This window comes from Lepeophtheirus salmonis, chromosome 2 (assembly GCF_016086655.4).
Source record: "Lepeophtheirus salmonis chromosome 2, UVic_Lsal_1.4, whole genome shotgun sequence".
Taxonomy (NCBI): Eukaryota; Metazoa; Arthropoda; class Copepoda; order Siphonostomatoida; family Caligidae; genus Lepeophtheirus; species Lepeophtheirus salmonis.
In genome coordinates, this window is record NC_052132.2 from 32,276,384 (window position 1) to 32,301,711 (window position 25,328).

The 25,328-nt window shown below is 30.1% G+C and overlaps 2 protein-coding genes across 6 annotated transcripts in view; one reads left to right on the forward strand and one right to left on the reverse strand.

The window, feature by feature from the left end:
- The window catches only part of LOC121132200 (glutamate receptor ionotropic, kainate 2), a 209,631-nt gene that overhangs the window by 17,979 nt on the left and 166,324 nt on the right, over positions 1-25,328 (forward strand). The window lies entirely within an intron of this gene.
- The window catches only part of LOC121113661 (uncharacterized), a 28,850-nt gene continuing 7,537 nt past the window's right edge, over positions 4,016-25,328 (reverse strand). For 2 of the 5 annotated variants that reach the window (XM_071886759.1, XM_071886761.1), the window contains exons 3-8: positions 20,524-20,659; positions 7,843-7,983; positions 7,024-7,774; positions 6,393-6,956; positions 6,024-6,303; positions 4,016-4,956 (exon numbers count right to left, since the gene is read on the reverse strand). In XM_071886759.1, the coding sequence (XP_071742860.1) occupies positions 7,409-7,774; positions 7,843-7,983; positions 20,524-20,659 (643 nt within the window). In that variant the 3' untranslated portion in view covers positions 4,016-4,956; positions 6,024-6,303; positions 6,393-6,956; positions 7,024-7,408. Of the gene's footprint in view, positions 4,957-6,023; positions 6,304-6,378; positions 7,775-7,842; positions 7,984-20,523; positions 20,660-25,328 lie in introns of all 5 variants that reach the window. The other 3 variants (XM_040707502.2, XM_071886758.1, XM_071886760.1) reach the window with 3 other exon arrangements.

Genomic DNA, 25,328 nt, shown 5'->3' on the forward strand with positions numbered 1-25,328 from the left:
AGACCTTAAAAAGCTTATAGTAATACTTAATTAAATTTAAAAAAAAGAAGATATTATCTTTATTGAGCTACATAGTATTTCTTTTTATGTTGATTAGTGCATGGAACGACTTCTACATAAACAGTTACATTGCACAGGTTGATACCTTTATTGCATTAATCAACCTTTTCCTCCCAAAAGAATAAGACAGAAGACCAAAAATCAGTTCGTAGTAAGCCAATTCTTGCCAACTATGGAATTATTATTCCATAGTTGTTAGTAATTATTAGCAACTTAAAAGGAGCGAATTCTAGTGCAACCAATCAAACTTCAGAACATTGATTGGGAGAAAAGTACCAAAAACATCAAGAGCTAACAGCAAAATAATATTTGGTTGGAAGCTGTCGATGTTTTTTCTTCGTTTCCTCTAACCTACTTTTCTTAATATTAATTGACTGGATTCGAATTAGTTCTTATTAAGTTGTGAATAAACCATGAATGAATTATAATTTTATAGTTGGAAAAATTTGCTAAGTAGCAACTGATTTTGAACCCTTTTTCTGTTTATTTGTGAGATACAGTATAGGTAACGACGGTACTTTAAAATTGGTCTTGTTGTTCAAAAGTTAAAACAAAGTATAGTGCAAAATGGCATTTGTATGGATCTCCAACGAAGTTCACTAGTAAATATATTAATATATGGATTATGAAAATTATTTGTGAATTGCCCAATTTTTAGAAGGATATTATAATAATTTCAAATAATAGAATAATCCATTTGAATACTGAGAAAAGTAATATTTATTATTTAAAACCAAAAGGCACAAGAAATCATATTTAGCGCTACTTGGAAGACTTGAAATTACAAATATGTTTATATCATATATATTGTCGAGTACATTGTGCAGGAGTGACTAAATATTTTTGATTGAAAAAAAGAGAAAAATTTTATTTTGAAAGGCTTTAGATCTTGTTTAAATATTTATTTTTCTGCACCTCCAAGTGTTAATTTGAAAAAAAAAAAAAAATCGGCTCAAAAATAAAAAAATCTGTATTGGTATTCTAAATTTAACAAAACCCTTGTTTATTGATTTAAATGAGTGACATTACTCAGGTCATTAATTAGCTATAATTTTTGAATTTAACTCATCGGTCATAAAGTTTTTCCAAAATTTCATTTTGATGATTTTGTGTAGTTTTTGTATAAAAAGTATATATATAACAAACGATTGAATGCCAAAAAAAGAAATTGAACTAAAATGTTATTACTTTTGAATAATACTTTTTTTTATATTTTATTATCTAAGTATCAAGATTGCTACATACAATCAAGGTAAAAGAGAAAAAGCTAGGGGCACGTGTGGCAGTACTAAAAATGAATACTCCCTTCTATCAATGTTATTTTCTCTTATATTTACCTATATTTTTGGGGGAAACTATTTTTGAAAAACTATACATTTACCTCAATTTCTTATTGATCGATAATTTTTCTAATACCATTTTGAAAATTAGAATGATATATCTTTTATATCATCTTATATATTTTCTTAGACTTCTATGAATAAAAACGTATTAATATGCAATACTACTGATTGTTTCGGACTATCTGAAAACACATTAAGAGCCTTTGTTTGGGCCACTTTAACATACAGCAGGGCTGACCTATAACATTTCATTAGTATTTTTTAGATCCTTAAAAAAAGGATTTTTAAGTTTTTCACATATTAAGGCATGGGAGAAAAATACAACTAAATATTCAATCTTTTAATAACCCTACGAGTGCAATTATTAATTTAACATACTGAAGTAGGTATTAGTGATATATAAGACTTCTCTTAACCTCATCACTTGTTACTGCAATTTATTCAAACTTCAATACTTTTTATCTAGGATTTTGGAAACCTCTAATCCATTTTTCTTCCTGTTTTAGTTTATTGTAACATTTCAAAACACGTCTTTGTGGAGCCAACTGAAAAAGGCAATGTTTAACAGGCTATCTTGAGAGCTACTCAAAGATTGAGGTAAAGCTCACATATTCTCACTTTTTTTTTATAAATAATTGATAAAGAGACATTGAAAACTTGATTGACGTCCTAAGCCTCGGTCATTGATTAATTAATTAAGTAGAAATTCCCACTACATATCTTTGCATGGACCTAAAAAGAATAGTGACTCCCCAAGACTGAAGGATTCATTTGTGACTTTGGTTCTCTATCGTTTACTAGTTGTACTTCTCAATGTAATAATAAAAAAGGAATTAGGTTAAAGGTTATGGGATTGAAATGAAAGGGGTATAATGAGGACTCTACTGTCAATTAAGACCATGTCCACGGTTTTATGTCTCAACTGTATGATAACCTCGAATCATTTCTTCTTAAGCTTTGCAAACAATTATTTACTATTAAAAACATGATGAACCCACTGCAATCAACGAACCAATCAATTTAATTGTGATCATATTCAAAAATACAATTAAAGCTCCACAACAAATCTTCAGGGGTACGCTTTGTCTTTTATGAGCACACACAAACGTTCTAATAGGGTTTGAATATAATTGAATATATTTAGGAAAGGATGTTCACTACTCAGGAATTAAATAATAATTACTATTGCTTAGGAAAATAACATTCTTTTTGTATTCTACCAATTACGAATTCACAGACCAGCTAAAAAACAAAACGGATTTACATCATTGTAAATCAATACGATAAATGGCGAGTCTTAATAATTGTGCTCACAAGTATCTTTTACTTAGTAAAAATTGTATAAAGCCTCTTGGAAATAATTCAAAAAGAAAAGTATATTTTGGGAACTTTGATAGACCACATATCTGCTGATAGAAATCATTATTGATGTAAGCCATGTGAATTTTTCGAATGGAATATATAATAATAGATATATGGTTTGGAGACATTTTTGTGATTTAACTCTTGGATTCAAACATGAAAATTAAAATGAACATATTCAGAAATTATAAAATCAATATAAATTACAATTGCTATTATTAACTATAGAAGCAATCTAGATGTAGCCCAATGTTGGATGTGGGACACTCAAATTTCCAATTTTCATTACACATTGGGCCTTCGTAACGTCTTAACTGAGAGACAGACCTGATAAAGCGGATATCATTATCGCTTATTAACTTTTGCTAGCTGTTCCTCTCAAAAATAGACGGGGACTGAGTCTTTGTGTCTGTCATCAATGATTGATTAGGGCCAATTACATATAGGGTACATATACATGTGTGCTGGTTTTCATGGATCGCAAGCCTTGAACATTAGAAGCTACTGATCAGTTAAATAAAGGGCTACTGTTCTTAACTTTATATAATTATCCCTCCATAGACAGCAGTTATTCCATCCAAGAGATGAACTCCTCCTACGCTCTTGTAATATTTCGAAACACTATCAGAAACTGTCAGGTTTGCATACTTCTTTTCAACTCCATCGACCGTCTTGCTTTAAAATATAGAATATCTTTGAAATTCTCGCTGGCTTAGTAATAGGGCCCATTATTTTTCAACACAACACATTAAACAATATTCCTACTACATGTGTGATATAGACTCATAAGAATATGGTTGTTCTCTGAAATTTCTATTTTCACCATTGAGTCAGAATATATTGTTCCAACATTTCGAAAACAGTATGATGTTTCTTATGAAAACAATATTTTCCTATAAATCATTATGCTTAGCCTACTGGCAAGAGGTTAAATTTTTAACAAGCGAATGGCAAAAGGAAGAAATGATTAAAAATTGATCCTGTGTAATATCAAGGATCACAAAAACATTTCCTATCGAAATTTAATATTTAGATACTTGACGAGACCTTTTCTTGGGTAGCTATAACTTTTAATTGAACAACACTCTCGATTCGAGATGATTGTTTGAGTAATGCAGTACCCCGTAATTAATTTCTACACAAATTATAAGAACGCATAAAGACATTCTCTGAAACCTCAATAATTAATTACATAACATGTTAATAATTCATCAAGTCCCTTCCCATAAAAAAATTGGTTACAGCAAGTCTATAATTAATGAATCTTTAATTTTCACAGCAAATCGTGCAGAATTATGATACAAACAAGATATTTCATGGATAATTCACAGGGTCGATAACAACTAAAGGGAAGTAACAAAGATTTAATTGAAACAGTTGTAGACTATAATTTATTTAATTAATCGCAAACGTAGTTAGATAAATAAATATTTTTGTAGAGTATACATAATTATATTCACATAGGAAACACAGCTCATATATAAAACTGCGCTCCCATGAAACAATCTATTGAATATTAATAGAAATTAATTAAATATAATGATTTATTCATGATACTTTCGGGACCGTAAAAAAGTACTGGTGATTATTATTAAATTATGTAAGGAAGTAGGACATTGAAATAATTAATGTATTTATAGACATTTGAGTATTTATTTAGTTAGTTTTGAAGAGAAGAAATAAATATTGAAATGACGAAAAATGAAGCTGCTGGACAGTTTAATATTTATATTAAATTCAATTAAAAGTTGTAAGCAAATGAGCAGAAAGATCTCCTTCTATTCCGAACCCATTTTCAAACTCTGAATGTTGTTTTATTGTATGGTGATGAGATTTAAAGTTATGAGGCTCTAATCAGGAACCGGAGTCAGAGTCAAAGAAAAATGACTCTTGCTTCTCTAAGGTAGGATGCTTATTCAAGGAGGAAGTTCTTTGTCAAGATTCGTCATTATCATGGTAGAGGGATATGAGAACAAGCATGAGGCGACGGTATCGTTTTTCGAATTCCTTTTTGTCTTCAGCTACTGCAAGTGAGAAGCATTTTGATTTAGGACTATTAGGAATTGAGAGTTCATGCATTTTCTTGTAGCGGGCGGATAAATACCGGACCAAAGTCTGACAAAAGAACAGGAGAGTGAACGGAGGGGGTAGCGCACTGTCCTTGTCCAAATATTTCCACCAAATACTTGCCCTGAAAAAAAAGGAAGCCTTTAAAATAGATAATAGATAAATGAATACGGAGCCAATTTGGCCTTAGATTTGAGGTTGCGCTCACCCCACATTAATTTTATGACATATTGGATATTTACTGCAGTGTCTATAAATTGAGGCGGTCCATTTTTTACATATAGTTGTAAAAAATATGCAATGTCAGTATTAAAAAAAAAAAAAAATCGTAAAATGACACTGTAGCCCTTACAATTTAAAGAATATTTGGGAAGGAAGCTTAGCTATCATGACGTTTATTAAATTAGTTGTGAGGATCTAATAGATCCAGGAAATAAAAATAAAAATCCCTTCATATCTAGAAAATAAATTTACTCAGATATCAATCCTTAATGGTATTCTGAGTGACACAAGGCAGTACCATATATATATATTTTTTTTTTTGGGAGGGGGATTTTTGGATTTTTTTCCAAAAAAATTTCAAAAATTAAATTTTTGAAAAATATTTCAAAATTTTTATTTAAAATATTAATTGTCTTCCAAAAACTGTCTGTAATTTTCAAATTTTTTTTTTTTTTTGAAAAATTCACAGCTGTTCACAAAAAAATTTCGAAAATGAATTTTTTTTGAAAAAAATTTCAAAAATACACAGTTATTTACAAAAAGTTAACTTTTTGGAAAAAAATTCACATCTATTTACAAATTTTTGAATTTTTTTGTCAAAAAAATTCAAAAATCCATAGCTTTTCACGGAGAAAATATTTTTGGAAAAAAAAAATGTAAATAAATTTCAAATATTAAATTTAAAAAAAATGAATTGTTTAATTTTCTAGTAAAAAGCAAAAATGGGGTGGAGGGCTAGAGCCCTTCTAGCCCATCCCCTGTTGATGCCTCTGGAAGTGTTACTCTTTATCATTAATTACACACGCACTAAGATACTTCTTAGATAAAGTTTCCTCATCAATAATTTCAAAATAATGATAACAGCCTTGAAAAATAAAAAAGGCTGCTCAAATTGTTATACACACGAAAAAGAGCATATTTTTTAATACTTTATGTATACATATAAAAAAAAATTCTTCTTTGACGTACCTAAAATATTTCCATTGAACATCTGCTTCTTTAAATATCCTATGATAGGTATTCACCATCCGTGCTCGAAGGATACTTAAAAGAACAATAACAACGGTAAACTGGTAGAGAGCCCAGAGAGAGTTTCCTGCTATATAGGATATCCCCTCTTCGATACCATTTGTGGGGTCTGTTACACAAACAGACAAGTCATGAAGACTAACTGATGAGTTGACTTGAGCCACATGGGTTAAACAAACACTATCAAAGTGTTGGTCCGAACTGTTGTATTTTCGAATATCTGGTGGTGGGAGTATTTAGGATATAAAAAGAAACGTTAAAATGGATATAGTTATGATTATTTGTGAGGACTTACTACTACCTACATACCCGCATATTGTGGATTCCCTGTACGGATCATTGCCCAAAAGAAGAGCTTAAAAGCCATTTTATGCTTGTGGAAATAGTCTGTTCGTCCATTATCATAGCCGTCATAGACATAGACGGTGCAGAGAGTGAAGGAAATGTAGACGATAACAAATATAAAGAGAAATACTGCCACATCCAGTATCATGTATGACATACTAATAATAATTGGACCAGTCTGCCTCCACATAAGTCCTCCCTGAATGGATCGCAGGAATGTCAGTAAGCAGGCAACGCTCCATAATGAGGCTGCGATAAAGGCAACTTCATTCCCTTCATAGGTGCATCCTCTTCTACACTGATGATTAAAGTATGCGAGGGAACGTAGAATGAGTGCTGTAAGAAATATGATGTCAGTGGCAAGAATATAAATATTCCTAAAAGTCCACCATCGCTTGAAAACCATAGAGCGATTTGATGTTCCTCCATAGCGATAAAGACGGTGGATGGTTCGAAAGTTCTCAAGGAGGTATGAAATTATCCAAAGGACGGCTAAAAGATCATACCATGCAACTTCCTGATCGTCAACTAGAGTCATTAATACAATTATGTAAAAAATAAATTTAGATAGTTCCCAGTAGATAAACCGATTTACGGGTATTTGAGATTCCCGAATAAACCAGGACATGACAGGAGTTTTTTCTTGTTCAGGAGTAATGAAAATCCGAGCTACAGCAACAAATGGAAGGCATAGAAAACAAAAAAATTGTTTAATGACATGGAGAAACTTTGTCCAACTGTTTTTTTCTGACCAAAAAATGTTATAACTTGGCCCATCTTTCCACTCTAATCGGTCCCTTTGTCCCCATTTTTTATGGAGCAATTGCTGAAACTTTTCATGTGCTACAAAGGCCTTGTGTCCATCTAAAATTGCAATGTTGAAATTTGCATCTGTGTGACCATGGAAGGATCTTGTTTGAAGTAAAGTTTGAACTTCGTGCTTTGTTGTGCATTGATCTAAAAGACCTTTAACAAATGCTTCACATTTTTTTGGCTATGTCATTGTATTCCTTATTAAAATCTTGGATCTTATTTGCTAAACGGCATGCTTGTCGAGCGTACTCAAAGCTTTTTTTAAGTGGATCATCCATGTATATATCGTTGGTTGTCTCAAAAACAACAATGTTGTACACGGGACTTGCTCTTGCTTTGAATAGTTTTATCCTTTTCAGATAGTCCTTATTGATTCTTCTATCTGTATCCATTCCAAGACGGTAGCCGTAGCTATAAAGAATTGCAACTCGCTCTTTATCTTCTTCAAGGACTGCATGTATCATGCAATCCGCATTGAGTTTGGATATTGGTCCAAGTGTCTCTATTTTTTCTTCATAAAAGTTTAAAACCTCCTAAATAAAATAAACAACAATTTAAAAGTTAACTTATGGACCAATAAAACATATTTATATTTTTATACCTTCAATATTTTTGTCTTTTTATCCACTGTGGCACAATATATGGTCGTTTGTAAGAGGTTGAGTGCCTCCGTTTCCTTAAGAGTCTTCTGTGCTGCATAGTTGAGAGCAGTGTGGATTACGTCTAGGGATGTTGCTCTTACCTATTGAGTATAAATAATAAAGTAATATTCTCCGTATACTCTCAAGACACTAACAATTAATTATTTACAACTGCTGCTTCAAAGCCAAAATCAAGTGTATACATAATAATAAAGTATGTATGTATATTATGTGCATTAATGGAGTAATCATATTCACATCTTTTACGTAGTGTAATTATGTGATAGGAAAAAATCAAGTTATATTTCATGTCCAATTAGAGTTCAAACTAAATCTCAATTGTTAAGATATTTATTTTGACTTGAATTATAAGGTGCAGTTAAGTATACCTAATAATTCATCTTTATATCTTGAGATACAATTTTTTAACAAAACTGTCTCATAAAGTCCAATAAAGTCTTATTTTCGAGTCTATACCTCTACCGTACATTGTTTAAAATAGATGATTATATAAATTACATAAAGTATAACTCAGAGATCCTATTTACTAAATACATTATATTGTACCAATGATCTTCTTTTCATACAACATGTCCTCTTTTTACATTCATGAAATGTTTGGATTTATTAACTTTATCAAGATCCAAAATGTACTTCTTAAAAAATCCAGGAATCAAATACGTAAAATATTCACATCTAAATGAACACTGATCGGACAAAACTTTTTCCTAATAAAAAAGAAACAGAAAATGAGGAATTGTGGAACTATTTTCCAAGTGCAGTCAAATCCGGATAAAGGAAACTACTATTTTTCAGATGAAAAGTTGACCATATCCTGATTTTTCTGATATCTAAAGTATATAAAGAAACCACAATTTTTGAATATTTATGTAAATAAGTAATTTTGAAACTCTTCATTTCGAGGCAACGAGTGTTTGATTAGATCCAGTTTTTGACTGATCATGGAGTACTTTCCGCTTATCTTTTAGCATAAGTGAATTTTTTGATGCAATAGCAGTCTAAAATAAATATACAGAACAAAAATATTGACGACAGCTTATGATTTGCACCTACGAAAATGAAAAACAGTCATGAGAAATCTTCATTCTCCTAAATTCCTTTGAAGTTGATACCAAAAAAGGGAAGAAAAAGTTGACTGTGCCAATTTTTACTTTATGTTTCTTCTGTGCGAAATATTTTATGTATTAAAGATAAGCGTATTTACATATAAAATGCGAATGTATAGCAGAAAAATAGTCGACTGACAACATAATACAGTATCACGGCGTTACCTCGCAAACACAAAAATACTCTAATATATTTTGTTGTCAACTTTCGATTCTCTCGTCTCACTGGATAGGTCATGTCTATTTCATTTTTTAATATATATTTAAAACGAAATAATAAGTTATCTTATACTAATGCTCCGTTTCCAAAAAGACAGGAATACAATTTATTGATGATCCCTTGTAGTATAAATGATTTACACTAGAAAGGTGTTGCCTGGCGTTTCCCCAGATATTAAACATTTAAAAATTAATTATAAACTGCTCTACTATATATAAAACAAAAGTAAAAACCGTATAAAACTAAAGAATTTTTCTTCTTGGACGTTGGTATGTATCTATCCACACTTTAAAAAAAATATATTATGAGCTTTAGAGAAGAAAAATATTCAAATTGAACTATCATTCGGTCAACTTGAATATTTTTGTCAAAAATCCTTTGTCTTATTTTTTCTTCTTTTTTTTCTTCATTAAACCTTCCAATCTTCTTTAAAAAAAGTGTGTTAAGATATATAATTACATGCAACGACAATAATTCTTATAATTTTACAGTCATTATTTTTTAATATTCAATGGTCCTTTTTTAATTTTAATACAATCATTTTTAGAGACATACTTTCTTAAGGATGTCATGGTAATAAAGACCAAAAAATTGTTACAAGAACCCTTTTTGGAGCCTTAAGAACCTAGATGAAAAAAATTATCAAAATCCATTCATTGGTTTGGGCGTAATTCCAGAACGAACACACCCAGATACACCCCGACATTCACATTTTAATATAAAGATATTGGCCAAGGTTAATAGAAATAAAATATTATACCATAACGGATGTTCGACTGTATGTTTGACTTTCACTACGCTTTTAATATTTACGTCATAGTAGATGAGTGATTGTGGGTCTCGTCAAAATCTGTTTTTCCTGCCCAGCAGTCGGTACGATACAATAAATTGAAAATTCTAGTAATAGTGACGTCATACACTATGAGGGGTTGCTTGTTTTGTCAAAATCTGCCTGTCTTGCCCAGCAGTCGTTACAATACATCAGATTGAAAATTCTAGTAATCCCGATTACATGAGAGTCTAACCATGTATTTCTATTAACCTTGGATATTGGCTATCATATTATTTCGATGAAGAAATTTTGTCTGTTACTTACTTAAACAAATGCAAAGCTACGCTTTTAAGAAATATGTACTACTATGCAATATTATAATACCGTATCGAACGGAAGGCTTCTTGAATTGGAAATGATATATATATATATAATTCATTTTTAAAATAATGGAGAAATAATAAAACTATGTTAGTCTGGGAGTACTTAACAGATAAATCGCAATAAATAGTATGGTTGACTTATTTCGATAACTACCACATGATTTCGAACCTTTTTGAATGAAAGGTTGCATGATACATTAATAGTTACGACGAGGTATAAATTTGTACCTTAGGGGAGTAATGCCGCGATCTATCTACTTTCATTTTATGATTTTCCGTCAGATGTATAATTTTTAGGTAGTCAAGACAAGTTTTTATCCGATTCAAACAATATTCCAGTAAGGAAATCTAAAAATATATGTACATATTTATGAATGTATGTGTATAGCTAATGAAACAAATGTAAATAACTGTATGGCAGACATACAGGCATTTTTTTAAGAAATGTTTTATCACATAACACTCCATAAATTGTATTCAATTTGAAGTTTTTTAATTTATGTGAATCATTTCTATGTATGTATGGGTATAGGAGCAAATTCCAAGGACAATAAGTCTCAAAATGAGAGCTCTGCATCTCACGTCACATAAGAAGGTGACTATATAATGATGTGTACAAGTTGTAACTTGTATAAACTGACTGTACAAGTTGAAATTTTATCATTTTAAAATGCCATAATTAATTATATCATCAGTTATAATTCATGCTGTATTTCCATTTTGATCAATTCAAATCCCATAATTATCATGTGTTAAAGACTAATATAATAATGGTCATTTGAACTTGATTGTGTGCCACATTTATTAATATATTGAACATTCAATTAAAGCATCATTATAACAAAAAATCTTTTTAATAAAAATTTCTAAAGTGTAAATATTCTGTGGTACATAATGAAGCTCAAATACCCACAGTTATATGACTCATAAATACATAATATTCATGTAATTTTAATTAATCAAAATAAAATGTTAGTATTGATTAATAGTTAGTGATCAGAATTATCAATTTTGTAATTAAATAATGCATTTTAGGAGGAGGAAAATTGCAACATATATAATTTGCCTGTACAAGATAGAACTTGTACAGAAATCGCAACTTGTACACTTCATATATACATTGAATCTTACACCAAGGAATCCATTTTATATTATACTTATTTTGTGCACATAAGAGGTATATTGTTCCATGCATAATCAAAATATTCACTCATGCAAAAAATGACAGATTGTACATATTATTTAGAAGAACGTTTAGAAGAGTTACAGTGCATTCAAAACGACAGCATTCCTTTGCAAAATACAAACACACAAGACAGATAAGTAGCATTCTTTCTAATTTCTTTTGAGATCATATATTATTATATTTCATTTCTAAGAAAATCATGCTTCTAGGCCAAGGAGTATGAGTCTTTCAGAGTCCTCTCTTTTTCACACATATTCATAATAATTTAATCAGTTACATTGATTAGAGAAAAGTAAGCACATACGACTGTGAATCACGCGTATTTTCATCAAAGCCAAAGTTTTCAGATTTAGTTGTCACATAAATATTCCACATTTTTTTACCTTTCAAATTTATGTTTGACGTCTTAGGCCTTTATATGAATATATATGTAGTTCCTAACATGAGTTATTGTATGTCAATAAACAAATAAGAAAAAAGTGGACCAATTAGACATGCGTTGAACATATTTTTTTTATCTATTAATTTATCTATGAATGTAAAATCAAATGATGAAAGCAACACAACGTGAGCATTAATCACGTATTTGATAACAAAGGAATGCATTGCTCATGACATCCTTCACTCATAGAGAAAGTGAAAAGTTCAATTCAAATAGTCAATACAAATGTATTTGTCCTCTATTATGAAGAGTTTAACATTATATGTTAATATTTACATATATATATATTAGACGAGAACTGTTTGTCTTTTAAAGAAATATTTTAGATTATAAAAGTGATTAATTAGTCTTATATTTTAATATGACGTCGTTTAGCAGCACTTACTTAGTATTAAATATGTACCATTTAGTCGTATTAAACAGTACACCAAACATATGTACCTGAAGTGAGCAATATTGGGAGTAAAGTTTTTTTGACTTCTATATAATATTTTCTGCTGAAGGGTATTGAAAAATATACTAACTGTAATTTCTGTTTTGTGATTTTTAAAAATGAAGAAAATTACATTTTGGTTCAAAATTTGCTATTTTTATACGTCTTAATTATATAAATATGAGCCAAAAATGAGATTTTACGGATTATTTGGTATTAATCTACCAACAGTCATTTTAATTGTATTAACAAGATTAACCGCTTATTTGATGAAAATAAAACAGAGGGAAAAACAGTTGAAAGTATCATATTTTATGTCATTTGAAGCAACATTTATTTATTATTGAAGTATGAATACCTATGCAATAATAAAAATATTATATTTGCCAATATATATTTATATTAAAAATATGTTACCAGACGCTTAAAAATAGGAAGAACTCCAGAAATTTTGGAAATAATGTTTTTCCGATACTGGTCATCAAAAAATACTGGGGCACAATAAAAAAAATTATGCAGAGTTTTTCAAAGTGAGTGCTGTGGCACACAGAGGTGTTCTTTTGCTCTGCCATTTGAAATCTATTGTCGAGTGATTTAATCATTATTTTCCATCATCCATTCACTGGGATCCTTAATCTTTGGAATTCAAGTACACTCGAGAGTGCAGAAAACTGATTCCTACCAACACATATCAAAGATGTCCGCACATTAAAAATGAGCTTTTGATACATGGAACTAGATACATTTTGAGTGTATGAAGAAAATAAGTACATAGTGGGTTCAAGTAGCCCCATTGCAACTATGGTATCCTTTTCTACAACTTAATTGTGTAAACTGAGCTTTTCAAGCCTAACATCTCAACATCAAAGACAATTAAAGGGAGCAACTGAAGACCGTGAACTGTATTACTGCCCAAATAAAAACAGAAAACTTGTTTTTTCTGTTTTATTATCGTTTGAATCATATTTTAAAAAGGGGTGCCTTGGAATTTTTATCCATATAAAAAGCTTAGAAAAGTTTCAGATTTCCCGCCTTAATGTTTTAGGAAGCTTGAGGGAAAGGTTTACAAACCGTACAGGGTAGAATTCTAATTAATTGTTCGATGTTTGTTGGAGGAACGGGCAAAGTAGGCTTTGCCTCTTTGCAAGATACTTCACCAAAAAACGACGGAAAAACTCAACGAAAAAACGAGATGGGCAATTGGGAAGGGCTCATATAGAAGTTAGGCATAGTTCTACCTTGCCTGTCGCTCCACTAAAAATCGACCTATACACACCGAAAATAAATTTTTACAACTAGAGCATAAATAAAAAAAATGAACGGTCTTAAAGATAAAAGATAATTAAAATACATTGTTTTTCTAGGAATCACCGTTTTGTATATTTATCTTTGCTCAGAGCCTGTTCACTCTACAATCAGCCCTACCTAGAGGCAGAAGTTATCATTTGTCATAATATGTTATTCTATTAACAAGTTTATTCTTTCCATTATCATTAGATATACTCCAGTTTTGTTTTCTTTTCTCTTTTCAAGATTTAAATGTTCAACTTTCAAAGTTGTTAATTAGTTTGACAGAATTTCTTTCTGGAAAGCTTTAATTATAAATTTGCAAGTGCGCTTCTAGTAAGTTTCAATGTATCTAAGGGAGAAAATGGCGTACATATATATTAGTAATTAATCACAAAAGTAAGACCTCTTTAAATAAAAGATCAAGTGATGATTATTTATTTATGGGATATGACACCTTTAATGGATGCTTCACTTAATAAATTGTTGCTTTTAATTTTATTTATCTGAGTGCGTGCAAATATTCATTATCCTTAGTATTTTCATTTTGCACATTGCAAGTATAAATATAACAATATTAAATATAGCAAATATATTTTTCTATTATACAATAAGAGTCATTGTAGGATACAGTATTACCTTCACCTCCTGTGGATCAAAGGAGTTCATTCAAACAATATCGAATTGATATATAATATATATTTTTATCGATACTTATTTTGTTAAAATGATTATTTTTTTATGTGCCCTGCGATTTTAGATAATGTTTCATAAAAGATTGAGCACAGGCTTACCATGATTTAATTTTATCATTCATCATTTTTAGACCATGCGATTTAATACCAATGGATGGAACACCAAAAAAAAAAGACATTCACTGTTATAAAAAGCATTATTACAACCACTAAATAAATCGGTTCTAGGTAATTTTACTGCCCATATTATTTCCATTAGTAATTTTGCATCGAAGTGATTTTGTCGCATGACGTATATTTTTTGGCTCCATTACTCCAAGTTCGATTGACTTAGAAGTGTCAAATGTTAACACAATAAGTCCTTATATAACTTCTATGGTTTGAATATATTTAAATATTACACTTTCATAAACAAATATTTAACATCAGATCGATAATCGATCTTATCCGTTTTCACAGAAACACTCACATTAACTTACTTAAACTCTTGTTAAATAACAACTGCGCCTCCAAAATGACTGAAACTTTGGTGAGTAACTGACAACAGATGCTAGATACATGCGACAGCTTCTATTTACGAATGCTGCATCTTCTTATTGAGGACAGAAAATTTTCAAACCCCCCTAGTGCATTCAATGCATCCATTATTTTTTGGGGATTTCATATAATGTGGAAAACAACCAATAGGGCAGTTTGTTTTTCAACTTTTTTCGAATTTGAATTTTGGCTACTGCAGAAAAGTTATTATATGGTAAAAAAATAGCATATACTAAATTGCATTGACCCTCAAGGTGATCTTTAGGTAGCACATGCCGATCAAATTATGAAAAAATGCAAAAAGCTCTGTACTTAGTAAATATAGTATTAGTTATTTTGGTAGACATTTTTTTAACAATTTCTGTGTACACTGTACATACACATTGAAGCACTTGTGGTGTTGCATACTTTTATTTTACTCTAAGGATTCATTGCACACACTTCTAATGAATACATATTTACTTAGATCTTAGATATAAGTTACAGTAGAAGTCTAATGACATGAACTCATAGTAAATTTTAATTTTGATGTGTAAAATAAAAATGACAACTTTTCTATTGAATTTTTTTTGTTGCTTATTTCAAAATTGGCTGATCTCACCCCCCAATTAGAACTCCAACCCATGCAACACTAATAGGGAATTATTCCACGAAAGCACTGGAGCATAACTTGAAGAAATTGAAGAACACCGACTTGTCCAATGCGCAAACAAGCCCGTTCTTCCTCTATATTTTGATGAATAACTATTTATTTTTGTTAAGTGTGGATATTGAATCTAAATTAAAAGTGTGTTGCAAGTCACTTTTGTGTCAAAAATAAGATTTTTTGCTTATATGTATTGATATCATATTGTTACCAAGGTAATTAAAAATACTAGGTTATACCATAATGCTTTTCCCACTGATGTTTGACTCTCACCACGCTTTTTAATAGTGACGTCCAAGAGTATATACTATTACTATTAATCATATAATTTGTAGCATCATATGGTGTTAGTATACCGTTTTTATTCTCTATAACGTCAAAATATGTTTGTATTGCCCAGCACTCGGTACGGTACAAGGACTTAGAATTTTAACTCGGCAACAAATCTTTAATGTGGTCTTTTATGAGCACAGAAAAATGTTTCTTCAGGTTTTGAATATATTTGAATGTAGTAGAAAGTAACTCCTCCTAGATTAAATAGTCCTGACAACAACTTTAAAAATAAAAAATAATCTTTAGTTCCCTAACTCCATAAAAACGTGTGAGCTAAAAATATACACTCAATTTTCATTACTTATGACCTTTGTACTGTTCCGGCTTACCCGTTAGACTCATTATTAGTGAGCTGTGGAATAGTTCCACCTACTAGTGCAGAAATGTACTTACTACGCTGAAGATCCCAACTATTATTATGAATAATGTTGGAATCGGATGTATAATCGGAATTGGAAATATTTATAAGAGTCGACATACAGATATTTTTTTTTTTTTAATCGTTGCATCACTACTAATAACATATATTCATAAAATATAAAAGATATTTATATATAAGGATCATTTGAATCTTCTAAAAAGTAATTGATTTATATTGTTTATAGAAGCAAAACAAACGTTCCCATTTATGAGAATAATAGATTATCTTGATAAATTAAAACGAATGACAAATTTATTCCTCTGATGTCCCATCCTCAATTCTACTCTGAGTCCAACATGGTCATCACAAACGAATATGATTCACTAATTTTGATAAATATTGACCAAAAAATTCGGGACTTATTGTAAAAATCTCGTTAAGAAAAGGAAGCGAAAATAAGTAGCTATGAATTTTGAAAACTTAAGCTCTCGACGTCTCAAAACAAGGGCTTACACTTTTACTTCATACTTATGGTATCTGAACAGCAATTTTAGTCTGAGTGGGGCCTAGGACAAACGTATATGTACTAGGCCTTTTTCTTCATTTCCTTTTTTCAATAAATATTTTCACTTTATAGAAAAAAAAATAAAGAGTCCCTATATATTTATTTTTAAAGATATATATTTTTTTTAATTACCTTTTCAAATTATAAAAATAGTTTGAGCTGCATTTTTAAATGAAATAATATGCATCGAATGTAAGACAAATAATATAACCCTTTTATAGCAAAGCATTTTCATTCTCTGTTTAATAAATTTATATTTTCAAAAGGATCTTTTTTTTTTATAAGGTCAATCCTATTTTGCTCCCAGTGTTCCTTGCCCTAAAACTATATCTCATTATTTGTTTGTATGTTATACTTTATCATCATTTCAATAACAAAACTATTTTCCCTGCAACAATACTGTATCAGTACTTGAATGTATCTTAATGATAAACATAATTATTATACAATCTTCAATTAAGCTTTGTTCAAAAGCATTCATTTTTCTTTTTAAAGCAATTACTGCATTAATTGACTCTAATGACTTCTAAATAATTTCAAACTGCAAAGCTTCTTTATAATTGGTACATTAAGCATTGAAATACAAACAGAAAAATGATGAAGTGATGAAGAAATAAAGGTTACTTCTTGTTCTGTTTTTCATATAAATATTCTATTATGAGTTGAATTTTTGATAACTCTGGGGGAAGAAGGTGTTGATAACATTTATTAGCATATGAAATACATGTTCTCATACTTTAATCACCTTGTAGAATGTGTCAGATATGACAAAAAGTAAAGTTGGATTACGCCATTATTGTTACTTGAAAATAAAACTGGAATTCACTTCAAAATAGTGTTGTGTGAGTCCTTATTATTGTTGTGTTCGTGTCCAGTCCAGTCTTTAAATCGGTCCTATTGGTCCTTAGGTTTCTCGGTCATTCGGACTGGTACTTAAATATCGGCCCTTAAAAATTTTCCTACTAATTTTGATGGTTTATTAATCCAAATTTGATGTATGAGATATGTTTTAAGATCATTGCACACATCATATTCATATTTTCAAATTATAATACAGTATAATACGAAGATATTATATTTTTTACTAAATTATATAATTTGCTTTATTATATAACAGAATAATAAAAAAAAAGAGTAAAAACACCCTGTATAACGTCACGAAGAGTCAATTTTACCATCTTTTAAGAATTGACAAGTGGGAATAGAAGGGATCAGACTAGACTGGACTCCGGACCTTGGTCCTAAATGAGGACCCAAACAACAACTACTTTTAATCGGACAATTTTCTTAAAATTACTAGAACTCGCTCGTAATTTGAATATGGAAAAATTGGATTATACTACTTCAAATAATCAAAACTCAAAACATTAAAGTAATTGTTTTTTAAATTTCTGGTATCACTCAAAGGAACAATAAAAAACAGATTCCCCTGTCTTATTAAAAATGAGAAATCAACTAAGTTGTGCAGGGTTCTAGTTTAGCTTCAATAAGCCGTTCAAACTTGATGGGTGGCTACAGCCCCCACTTTCTTTACTTTTTTCCAATTAGTCAATAGTGAATATCTTTAAATGGTTTACTACCTAGCTGTAATTACATACGCACATAGACGTCAAAAATGATTATTTTTTTAATCTTCCATTCCTGAACTGTGATATTTCAATCCCCAAGGCTTATTTAAATACTTCTTATTCTTTAAATTGCCAATACTTTTCAGTATTCTCTTGAAACGTTCAATCTGATTATTTACAAAAAAAAATAATCTTAAGGATGCCTTGTTTAAGTAATTTTTAATCGAGCTTTAATGAATTTTATTAACTTTTTTCTTTAAAAGTCGTTACTTTGTCATTCTTTTTTGATTTCTTGGATTCAATTTTCTTCTGTTGAAAGTTTTTACTAAAATAATTACAAATTAAATTGTATTAAAACTCCAAATTCATGTTGTTCAAACGATTATAAAATAAGAATTTATTTTTTTCTTAATATTTTATATTTATATAAGAATTTATAGCATTTTTGTTGGTATTTACGAGTGCAAAATATATATATAATAGTAAAAAAAAAGGATACAAATTAAAAGTCTTAATTATTATAATAGTAAAACTGTTTATCATGTAAGTAAATACGTTTTTTATTTCTTTAACTTGTTCAATTCAATAACCATGTTATCAAAAGAATGCTCACTAAGAGTTAAGGACATTTTGAATTAAACTTTATAATCAATAATATTTTGTATCAGCTCTAGTTTGTTGGTTCCGGGTTTTGAGCAACTAGAACTACCATACGGATATTGGTACAATCTTGGCTTAAAGCCATTTTACCTCAATGCTATTTCGTCTTGATATATACATAAATGAGGTTTATTTTGTGTCAAAATTGATGTTTCCTTTGATTTTTTAAATGAAATCATGTAATATTTATTACAATAAAAAAAAAAGAACTAAATGGTTGTTTTCTATATGAAATTTTTTGAAATCATTTCTCCAAAATTTGAATTTATACATACTATCGAAATTCAAACCAGAGACAAAATATGAAGTAAAATTAGTATAATAATTAAAAAAACCACAACAATGATACGAATAGAATAAGTACTAGTCACTTCTACATTATCAATTAATTATAATCATCATTAGACATGATGGTCTAATAATATTGGAAAATACTTATGTATTGAAGATTAATACGAGGCAAGAGCATCATAGCATCAATAATATAACAGAAAACAACCCTTTAATACGGCTTATAGTAATAAAGATTACATAGTTTGACGAAGAAATTAAAAGGGAATGTCCATTCAAGGGGACAGTGCCGGACAGCATGGCACCAACATACATATTACTATAAACATATCCACACAACTCGTATTCGGCGATTTATCTTTTTCTATAGACGATTTTTTCTGATTTAAAGCTCTTAACTCCACATATTGCTGAATCCAAAAGTCTATTAATTTTTGTGGTTCAGTTATAACAGCATAGTAGCACCTGGGTACCCACACCTTTAAAACGATATTATAACAAATTGGATGGAAGTGGGTATTTGCAGTGTCATTTGGCAATAAAAATATTTGCCTATCAATGACGTAATCTCCTTTTTTTTTTTTTTAATTTTAAAGGGATACACTTGAAACTACGTAAGGTTTGATCCATTCTTGGACTTCATTTCTGGACAGTCATTTGATTTCCTTTGAAGTCTATTTTTCTGAGGTGTAATTACAGAATACCATTTAAAAATGCAATAAATTTAAAACCGTTTTTTTCTTTTTTCCCACTTCACAAAAGGAGAGAAAAGACCGTTTCGAAATTCAGTTCCAAGGGCCAAGTTCGACGCAACATACCATGAATGATCCATAATTTTTATATTTTTAGAAAATAAATTTGGTACCAGAATCGATACGAAAACATTAGCCTGGAGACAACAGTAGTATTCAAAGGCCTTTCCTTGGCCAATGGTACCTAATTATGTCGAAACATTGCATAGCTACCGTAATATAACCTCAAAATTTTCCTTTTCTAATTGAATGTCGATGTTGCGTGTAGACACAATTCAAATCGTGCCATCAGAAAAATATTTAAAATAAACTTCTTACCTGGGAAATGGACCACTCTAAATTACCAAAAAAAAGTTACATAATATCTATAATTCCATACTTACACTTCGGTTGAGCATCCAATACTCGAGGACTGTAATTACAAGACTTGGGTTCCCATTCCCAATTGTTTCGAGTATAAAATACTCTCCCACATCATAAGAATCTGGATTGGTGTCCGTCATTACCAGAAGAACGCATCTGCAAATATGAAAGTATGTGTATTAATACATCAGCTCTATCCAGGGCCGTCTGAAACTCTAATTGAGGGGACACAACATATTTATTTTCGTTAAAAATGTTGTATTCTACCCCCCCCCCCCCCAAAGAAAGAAGAATAAAAAATTGAATCTATTAAACTTCAATTATTGTCAGGGAAAATGCCTCCCTCCGTGCCCTGCCCCACCCCCTTACTTTTCTATGTACGATTATACAAAAACTTTATAAATATATGAATAATTTATATGTTAATAGACCCCTTCTCCCCTTCAGCAACAATTATTATCTCCAATTGCTTTCTAAATGCAGAACACATCTTAATTATTATTTAGTCAAAATTGAAAGCAATGGAATCGAGGATATCAAACACAACAAGTCTTATCCTCGATATGTGGCCAATGGCCTTTTCAATGGGTTAGTTTCCGGACTGTATAAGGGCACATCAACTTCATCCACACGTCACGTAAAGAAGGCCTGAGTATTGCTAGCTGTGTGGATAGGTACGCCATGTTGCTTGATTATCGCGTTGTCATAAGGAACTTTCATGGAAATCCCATGAATAGTGAAATGGGTGACCAACATATTCATATTGTCATTCGAATTGAGTCGATACCTAGTAGACAATCAGATAAATGTGTTTTCAGATCAACATGGCTCATCAACCAGATCACCAGTCTTTCTACCATTTCCACGTAACCTTTAGACGTCGACATTTGGTCTAATTTTCGAAATAGAAAGCCTGCACACTTCAAATTACCTTAGAATATTGGTTGATCTGCAGTCTTAATTCAAAAACATTAGTTTTAAATTCCTTAATCCAATTCAAAAGCCATTTGAAGCTTTATTATTAATATTTTTTTAGAGTTTCGCTATTTATATATCTATGGGTAAAAAATTTATGTTTACCTCAAAACAAAAATGAGAAGTTATCCCCGTGATAAATTTCTGGAAGCTCTTTCTTAAAGCTCTTAAATAAAGAGGATCTATAGGACGACATTTCTGCTCCTCACGCTTTACTGAAGAGAGAGGTCAAGTCAACAGTTGCCTTTTGTTCTATATATATAATGTTTCCGACCTCACTTTGGAAAGAGCAGCCGCGGACAGAAGTTTATATATGATGATGATGAAAAAGAACGTATTGATATATAGAGACATTTTAACCTCTGGTACATTTTGTCTGCAAATGTACTGTGCTAGTATAGTAGCAAAAATCAATTTAATTTTAAACGATTATTATGACTGAAGACATATTGAAATGTGGGTAATAATTGCTCAAAGAAAAGTTTATATTTCAAGAAAATTATGCCACGGTGTAATGCAAAATTTTTGAATAAAAGTCGAGTTCCTTTTATATATAAATTTAAGGTCCTCGACAGTTTTGATTGGAAAGAGGGTGTGCTTGTCCATTTTATCGTATCAGAGTTCATAAGAAACATATTAATTAATTTGAGGAGAAAAATTTATCATGAAAATATTTTATTTGTATATTCATGGAACCCCAATACAATAGGCTGATGTGTTATGAAAAAAAAATTAGATAAAATATTATAATGCTTCAACCATTGAAGTATAACAACGAATAGCTCCAGTTCATTTATCTTCCTGATGGATGATGGCAATTATTTTTTTTATCTTCAAAGATATAGGATAAAGAGCTTTGGATTTTCCTCACTAAATATTGTGTAAAACATTAAGGCAACTGATTACATTAGTTACGAAAATCTCAAATCCACATTAATGTTGTTCTAATATTATTATTATTAAAAGAGTCGATTAAATAGGCCTATTTTAGCAGGTATGAATTTTTATGGGTAATTGGGTTAGTGTGGCCAAGTTACTTATGATATACATTTTTATAATAATTTATTACATTTGGAAATAATATATTCTTTACAATTTACAAATTTTACTATTCTTTTCTTCAACTATTATTCATAGGCACAAAGTATATTGGTAAAAAAGTGTTTAATTTGTTTACTGACGCTTATATGTATATCTACATTATTAAAAAGCCAAATTTGCCCTTTCTGTCGTTCGAAATGTATATAGGAATGTATGACAACAAGTCATAAGTATCATTGATGTACATTATAAACAAATTTTGATTTATGAAATACCAATTTAGTCGAATTTAGGAAATATTGTAGGCATAACAAGAGCACTGTATCTATTTGTTTTTGTTATTGGTCTCTGATGTATATCATAAATCATATGCGTATATGTAAAGATATAAAAGCTGGTAATTTAAATTGAATTTTGTTTGTTTTTATTTTTTGTGAGCCCTCTGTTAGATGAAAGTTCTCCAACCATATTAATTTTCCCCACTCAAACTCTTATTATTATTCTTGAGGAAGAAACAAGGCATATAAATTGATATATGAAATATTGTATTGAGTAGTTGCGTTGGAGTATGTTCATGAAAAACATAGGATAACACTGACGATTTCGTGGGAAGTTATTTTCTATATTTTAAAGAAAAATTTGTGCTTTAGCCAGTGCCTAATTACTCTGCACAATGCCTGGAACTACCGCTATAAATATCATATATTACAACTACTAAGCCCAAATAAAGTATTATATTACTAAAATATCCATTTGAAAGTAGAAATGGCTAAACTCCTCAGTGAAGTACTAAAAAATGTAGCCAATTTTTATCTCATATACTCAATACTCATGTAAAGATATTCTGACCAATGTAATCCTCTAAAAGATTAATTTGTATGTACATATATATATATTTTGCATGTATTCTGGAAACCGAACTAATATTACCTTTTAGTGGATAATAAATTATCATGAATGGTAAACCTATTTTTCAATAACCTAAATTAAGTTATAGGTATATATTTTATACATAATATCTGAGAATGAATGAATAAATCGAAGATGAAAAAACTTTTTTAAAGATTTTTTATCATTTTTCATATCCATGTTCATTACTCGTACAGATAATAAATAAATGAAAAAACAAACAAAATTACTGTAGGAAACTAACTTTGATCATTTAGCATCTAGTATATGTAACCTCTCAACAGAAATATGTAATATAAAAGTGCCTTGTACATGTTATAAAAGAGGTTGTATTGTACTTGGAGTTTAGTCCATATTTCGGAGACTTAGATTCAAAATCAAAGAATTTTCTTAATTTGAGACCTACTTAAATATATCCTCTGAAAACAGGCGATTATAAAGTAGGGTTAACCAGGGACATAGTTGAAACAGTTCCTTTTTGTCGAACATATAAAAAACGACCATTGCAAAATTTATATCACGACAATATAACAATATGTTATAATACTGAAGTCATTTTTTGGAGATATAATATTTTTAAAGTATTTCAGTATGTCATGGTTTTTGCTGTAACTTTTATCATTTGAACTATTGATTCTTTTGCATCAATTGATATAATTCTATCAAAATTAAGAATTAACTCATGGAGGATAAATTTGAGATATTGTAACGTTCGTTACAAAGGGAACGTTTGCAACAGATTCGTCAGTTTTCATTGTATTGTTTATTCGAATACAAACACCGTGTGCCCATTATTATGTGCCTCTGTGCCGAACGTACGCTCCAGGAGTTTATAAATTTATAAAACAGCCAAAAACAGCTGTTTACAATGTTGCCAAGGCTTTCAAGGGGTCTGATGCGGTTTGTGTAGGGAACACCTGGAAGGAGGACTCGAGATCGTTATGGGGTAATAACTGATAATAAATCAATGGAATCCTTGATTAAAATGAATGATCACATGGCATCCTAGATCTATCTGAGCGACTTGGAGTACTATTTGCGGGGCATCTCAGCACAAGAGAGCACGTTTATTAGACTCTCTTTTCAAGACACCATGGGTGCTTCAGTATTATTTAACAGCAGAAGTATCCGGGATTGTTAGACTCCAACTAAAAGATACATTTTGCTCTATTAATATAAAAGATAACTTAGCAATAATTCCTCAGCTAAGGAAAATAATATTAATTCTTCAGATTACCAATTCCAAAAGCCCAATAATTATTACAATAACAGCTTAAATAAAAGCATAGAATGTGGTAGCCTTGTTTTTGATATTGCCTTTATTGAACATATTTTTGCACCATTACTCCACAAGCAACATTACATTTAGGTTTAACTATGCGTATGACAAATTGTTTAAAAACAGTCCTTGCCAATATATTTATGAAAGTCAGTGAGTTGAATGATTATCTCTGCATAAACATGTGTATATTGATAAATATGTGCAATAAATTGCATTACAATGCAATTTTGCTAATTATTGTCATAGTCCTTTCATAACTTGATGCATTGTCTAGACATAAAAATATTCAAGTTCTTTTGAAGGGCTCATAATTGTCCACCATTACATTAGGAATAGAAAATATTGCGCAGTTCATTACTTATATAATCAAACTTTTGAAATTATTATTATTATATCATAGCGCGAGACCGCTGGCAATTGCAATCTTTGGTTTTGGGTTCAATGTCTCAAAGTTTGTTTTTATTTAGATTCACCAAATTTAAACACAAGATACTTATATATATCAGCTAATTTTTTGATATACTTTAAAGTTATACTAACTATAAAAAAGAATATATTATGCAAGGAATGCAAATTGCAACTGCTTCATTTGTAGCGAACGTTCAATATCTCAACTTT